Here is a 6,000-nt window from a genome sequence, read left to right on the forward strand (position 1 = left end):
AAGGGAAAATAATTCATAAAATAGACACATCTCAGAAGGGCACACCACAAAATGAGTGCCAGTGCAGAAAAGGCCCTGCTCCTGGAGGCAAGGAATCTGGAGCAAGGCTTCCGATGTGGAACAGAGCATGAGACAAGGAAGATGCCCAGGTCCCAGCTGTTTAGGCCTTTGAAGATAATAAATCATAATAATAAAATTTTATTTATATCCCGCCCTCCCCAACCGAAGATGAAAACCGGCACCTTGAATCAAGCCCAGAAACAAACTGGCAATTAGTATGTATCACACAAAACAGGCATTAATATGTTCTGACTGCTCTGCTCCATTCCGCATGAGCATTTTGCACCAGCTGAAGTTTCCAGACACTTTTCAAGGACAGCCCCGTGCAAAGCACATTATACTCTAATCTGGAGGTAACTACGTCATTAACTGTGGCAAGGTCTAACTTCATCAGGAAACATTGTGGTTGGAAAACCAGCCAAAGCTAGCACAAATTCTTGTGACCATCCCTTGCTCTTACCCCCACCCCCCACCACAACTAATGTATCTTGAAAGGACAGAGAATTTCCCCTTATATGCCCTCTGCATGATTTCTATGCCTATAGCCTCACACATTGATTCCTAGTGAATTTAAATTACAAACAGAAATCACACTCCCATCTGTGAGTCAAGCTTTTTAGGAAGATGTAGAGTGAGTGACCTCACTAAGGAAGTCTTGTTTTAATTAAGGACTAGGGCAGGGACTCCTTAAAGCCTGAGGTAGCATAACATCATATGAGCATAAACCACACTAAGGAAAAGAGATATTTAAAGGAGACACTTGAGAGCATAGGAGGCCAGTTATTTCTTGTGGGAACTCTTGCTGTAAGATGGAGATAGCTGCTCCTAATCGGCAACAAAGCTAATAAAACCACAGCCTTCATTAAGCAGGAAGTGGCAGGTCCTCATTGGTACATGCAGATTAGAGTCTCAAAGCGATCAGTCCTTTCAACTTGCCAACTTTTACTTCTGTTTTTCTTTGCAGAGAACTCTTTTCCTACCTTTTTTTTAAAAAATGCAGTCTCAGCAAAACGTATTTGTCTGCGGCTCTTACTGGGTAAGGGTAAGCAGATTTTGTTTATCTACAGGGAATGCATTCATCCATTTCCTCAAAACACCTATAAGGATGAAAAGTTTCAAAGCCATGCTGGGCTGAAGTGTGTGAAAGTACACGAAATTAATTGCTCAAATTTGGTCTAACTGGCCCTGATTATGAATCATCACCACCATTTTGTGGTTGTATGCGAAATATTCTTGTAGTATCAGCCTAGTTTTTAAGTAGACAGATTCTCAGACTCCAGAAGCCACTCTCTTACTGGTACCAATGCCAGCATTAATAGTCTTGTGGAACACCTGGTGAGACGGAATTACAACTGGAATCTGATAGAAATCTTTTTTATTTCCTGTAGGCTGAGATACAAAATACTGAAATCTGCTCTCTCTGCTGGATGTGCATTGGTACCCACCACTCAAACTGAAAGTCTCAGTAAACATTGTGGCCTAATTTACTAGGAATGCAGTTAGATAGGATTCAAACATTACAGTTTCCACTTACAGCGGATGATGCTAATGGCAGCTGGTACTGGCATGGAAATTATCCATGCATCTGAACCACTGAAATGTGGCGCTGAGACCACATGGAAGTGTTGGAAGCATGGTGTGAAACTCTTAAGATGAGACTCTTAAGAAGTCTTTACCATGAACCTTAATATAAATAGCCAACTTTACTTCTGAATGTAAACCTTTTAAAATATAATATTACTAATGATACATTACCACATTTTTTTGCTTTTTTTAAAAAAGAAAAATAATGACTGAGAAACAAAATATTTTAGGGGTTTGAGGGCAGAGGGACACTGATCTTCTGCTGCCACTGTCCTTTTCGGAAGTTGAGTTAAATGGGCCTTGTTAGGTGAATGGCAAAGACAGTCGCAGGTGGGTTCTACAGGTTGTAAGGTATTCTATAGGTAGGAAGGTACTCTCCAGGTGTCCACCATTGGAAGATTTTCAATTTTTGACACTGAAAGGGTGGCAGAGACAAGTTGTACTGTTCCAAATTTTGGCTAGGCATTAAGCTCTACATTTATGCAGGGCTATGAGGATTGACTTTGGGTGTTGTGAGGTTTGTAGGGAGGAGAAAATGGTTGATCATGCTATATGAGATTGTGGTAGTGTATATGAAAGACAGACAGCCTGCCCTCCATAGCTTTAGTGATTTGATTCTTACCAATTTGCCTATTGGGGGGCTGCCCTCCGGGACAAGAATCTCTGGGGCTCAGTGTTGGAGAATTTACGGCACTTTGTGACATCTACAAGGCTCTTTAAAAGGTTGTGAGTGGAGTGGGATCATACTGTTGCCAGTACATGGTGTTAACTGGGCCTGTCCTTGGCCTTGCTACACACCATTAAATCCCGAGAAGAATAAAAAATAATTTTTCAGTACAGTATAGATGTTTTGATGTTCCTCTTTGTAATATATAACTAATGAAAATGTGACCTCATTTTACTTTATGGATTACCCGTCAGTATATAAGACTAATATACAAAAGATAGAAACACATGCACTCACACACCAACACGGATTAATTTTTCCATTATTTTCCCCCATAAGAATTAGGCAAGTCAGTTTGTTGCGATGTCTAATAAGAACATGTGGGTGTGTACCAGCATTAGAGATGTGTGAGTAATAAAATCCTTGTAGCATTTGGGTGCCACCCTACTTAACAGCATTGCTAGTGGGCACTAAGAATCAAATATCATAATGGAACATGAAAACAGCTTATTTAGGATGGAAACTACAGTAAGGAGAATATGGAATAATGGTCTTGTCTCACTGGAAAAAGTTCCTTTGCTTCCATTTTCACAAAGTTAAGGTGCTCTGTCTTTCCTCACTGGCCAGGCATGTTTGCGACATCTTTATAGCTCAGAACTGTATCAGGTTCTTAATGCTAGGACCATGGACAGAACTTTGCCAAATACAGGTATCCCTCACAAGGAGGAATGGCTGAGACAGTCCTACAACTGTAGGCTACCTATAAAGAAACCAGTCCCATTAATCAAATGGAAAGCAGCTTGAACACACTGAACTATCATGATTGGAGAAAAACCCATTTTATTCTGGAGGTTTCAGCAAAGCATTAAAGAGATGGCTTAGAAACAATGCATCTTTTGTATCAGTGTTACTTTCTTTTCATCTACACACGGTAGATTTCTGAGAAGAGGAGTGAAGAATTAGTTAAGGAAAGTGAAAAAAAAGTTTCAGTGGTCTGAAGTATGCACCCAATAAAACATGTGGGTTTGGTATTGATACAAAAAGTGCACCCATTATGATTATAAAGATATTTGTACAGATCCTGTCACAAGAAAATTCCAGCTACATTAAACTCCAGCATAATCACCTGTATGGGGGGAAAAGACCACTCTTTACAGTGCTGGAATCTATTAACTCCCAAGGATGCTGTCACATTAAATGAGGGATAGATGGAGGCAGGAAAATATACTTTTCATCAAACACAAAAGAAACTATCCTAGTCACACAGATCTCCGCAGAAATGTTCCCAGAAACTGCAGTGGGATCAAGGCTGCATCAATGGTTTGTATCAAAGTGAAACAATCAGGGAAATGTACATGTAATTAGGAATATCTCAAACTTTCATCTAGAAAAGTGAACTAGTGTACCTGGCTTATTCTTTCAGTTTGCAAAACAAACGAAAATAATCAAAGGCAATAGGAAACTAGAGAAGTTTGTATAGGTCTGCCCTTACCTGTTCCGTTGTTTCCAGTGGTCTGAATTGCAGCTTCAGGCCCCATGGTGTCATACTCTTCCTTCATTTCTTCTGTAATACAGGAATGGACATTTTCAGTGGACAGAATAGCCTTACTAAAACAGCAAGCAAATGGCAGCAACAAGGATGATTCTTTCAACAAAAGCACAGAACACCCCGCTTGTAAATCTCAGCACAATGGCTTTGTTCAGGCTGTTTCATGAATTTGATCATGTAATCTGAATTCTAAGGACTGGTCTGGACAATATGGGCTTCCTCCATGTGAGCAGCCCCTGTTGTTACTGGGTATACATTTGTGCGGACAAATACAAGCATTAGCTGGATTGTTAAGAGATGCGGCCGCCCTTCTTGTGGCCTGAGTGTTTGACAAAAGGTATCCTAAGAAGTGTTATTCCCGCAGTTCAGTTTCTCCAGGCAATCACATGCCAAAGAAAGAACCAAAGCCCAGTTGTAGAGCAAATGTTTTGCATGAAGAAAGTACCAGGTTTAATCCCCAGCATCACCAGGTTTAAGGTTGGGGAAGGCCCTGTCTGAAACCCTCGAGAGCAGCTGCCAGGCAGTGTCAACAGTCTGTGACTTGGTATATAAGGCAGCTTCCTATAAGAGACCTGGCCCTGAGTTAATTACTTAAAATCCTATAAATAACAAGGAATACCTGTGGCTTTAGACACCAATGTGCTGATCCCTGGGACAGTGGTCCAACATTTCCTCCCCTACCTGAACTATTCACTTAAAGGAGGCACAGGGATGTTACCTGAAATGGCAGCAAATACGAGAAAATTCTTAATGGGTAATTTGTACAGCTGGCGTGGTAATGTGGCTAGAATATAACTGGGGGCACCTAGGTTCAAATTTCCTTTTGGCCATGAAGGTCACTTGATGACTTTGGGTCAGCCTTTCAGTCTAACCTACCTCACAGATGCCACATGTGGGAAGGGGGGAAGAAGAGGCAAGTGTATTGCTCTGAGTCTGAGCTCTTTTAAGGGTGGGATAAAAATAAATATGTTTTTCAGCCTACACTTTCAAAAGATTGTTTTGAACTTACTTTGCTCTTGCCTGTTGTTAACTTGGGATAACTCTGCTTCTTGCTCTACTTCAATCACTCTCAGGAATCATAATAAACAATATGATGTGTAAACTGATAGCTCCTGGGTTTTAGCTGCAGCAGTTTCATGAACTTTCCCCCATTCTAGAAATTTTTTTGCAGCTGATGGTTGCATTGATCATGTGAAGTAATTATTCCCAAGGATGAAAAAGGTGACACCAAAAGTTACAATATTAAATGGTTCTTGGACCAATGGCTTCAGCAATTTGTCAGTGAACAAGACGAAAAAAATGGTTATTTTACTACATCATCAACCACTACATTCAGGGAAGATGTAGAATGTGTTGAGTTTCAGAATGGGAGGGTAACTACAACTTTGCCACTAGCATTACGAGACACCCTCTTGAAATTATTCTGATGTGGTAATATCTGCATCAAAATATGTATCTATAATACAAGCACAGTAATAGCACAGCAGGTCTTCAGGTTACGTTGTCAGCTGTGTATAATGTGTCTCCAGCTGGCAGGTAAATTCCAGGATGGTATTATTCTAAAATAATTCCCATCTCCAAATCATTGCAAAACAGAATGCATAAAACTAACTCTCCTGGTATGTCTTGACTCAATTATCTTCCACGTCTGAATTCTGTATCCATATGTCTGCTGGTAAGGAGAATGGCAATATGGGACTAGAATGCTATGTGTGAACAGGGAATAAATGAGGTCTAAAACATTTTTTCTAAGTAATATGACAAAGAAGTGGAACTTGTAAATGGGTAAATCCAAAAACGGACCTAAGCAGACATTATCTGGTTAGGCAGTCTAGGGATAATGACTGAATTCCTGGTACATGGAACTTAAAAATGCTCAGTGCTTTTTCCCAGGGGCTACTCATGGGTTTGCAGTACCAGCACCTCTTTTTTTAGTTGTTAAAAAGTGTGGCACTTACTGTAGCAACTTCATAGTGAGTACCAACACCTATTTTTCTAGGAAAAAAGCACTGAAAATGTTTATTGTTGGGATTGTTAGTTTGGGTCCCCACCCCAAAATAGAGAGTTTGACGTGGATATAAAATGGTACAACATCAATCAATTTCTGCAACAACTGTTGCAAGGAAGAAGGTGAGGAGCA

The 6,000-nt window shown here is 40.3% G+C and overlaps 1 protein-coding gene across 3 annotated transcripts in view; it reads right to left on the reverse strand.

Annotated features, from left to right (window-relative positions):
- ZEB2 (zinc finger E-box binding homeobox 2) overlaps positions 1–6,000 on the reverse strand; it is a 173,979-nt gene that overhangs the window by 42,641 nt on the left and 125,338 nt on the right. For all 3 annotated transcript variants that reach the window (XM_081167605.1, XM_081167604.1, XM_081167606.1), the window contains exon 4: positions 3,804–3,875. In XM_081167605.1, the coding sequence (XP_081023731.1) occupies positions 3,804–3,875 (72 nt within the window). The remainder of the gene's footprint in view (positions 1–3,803; positions 3,876–6,000) is intronic.

This window comes from Podarcis bocagei, assembly GCF_964188305.1.
Source record: "Podarcis bocagei genome assembly, chromosome: 1".
Classification (NCBI taxonomy): domain Eukaryota; kingdom Metazoa; phylum Chordata; class Lepidosauria; order Squamata; family Lacertidae; genus Podarcis; species Podarcis bocagei.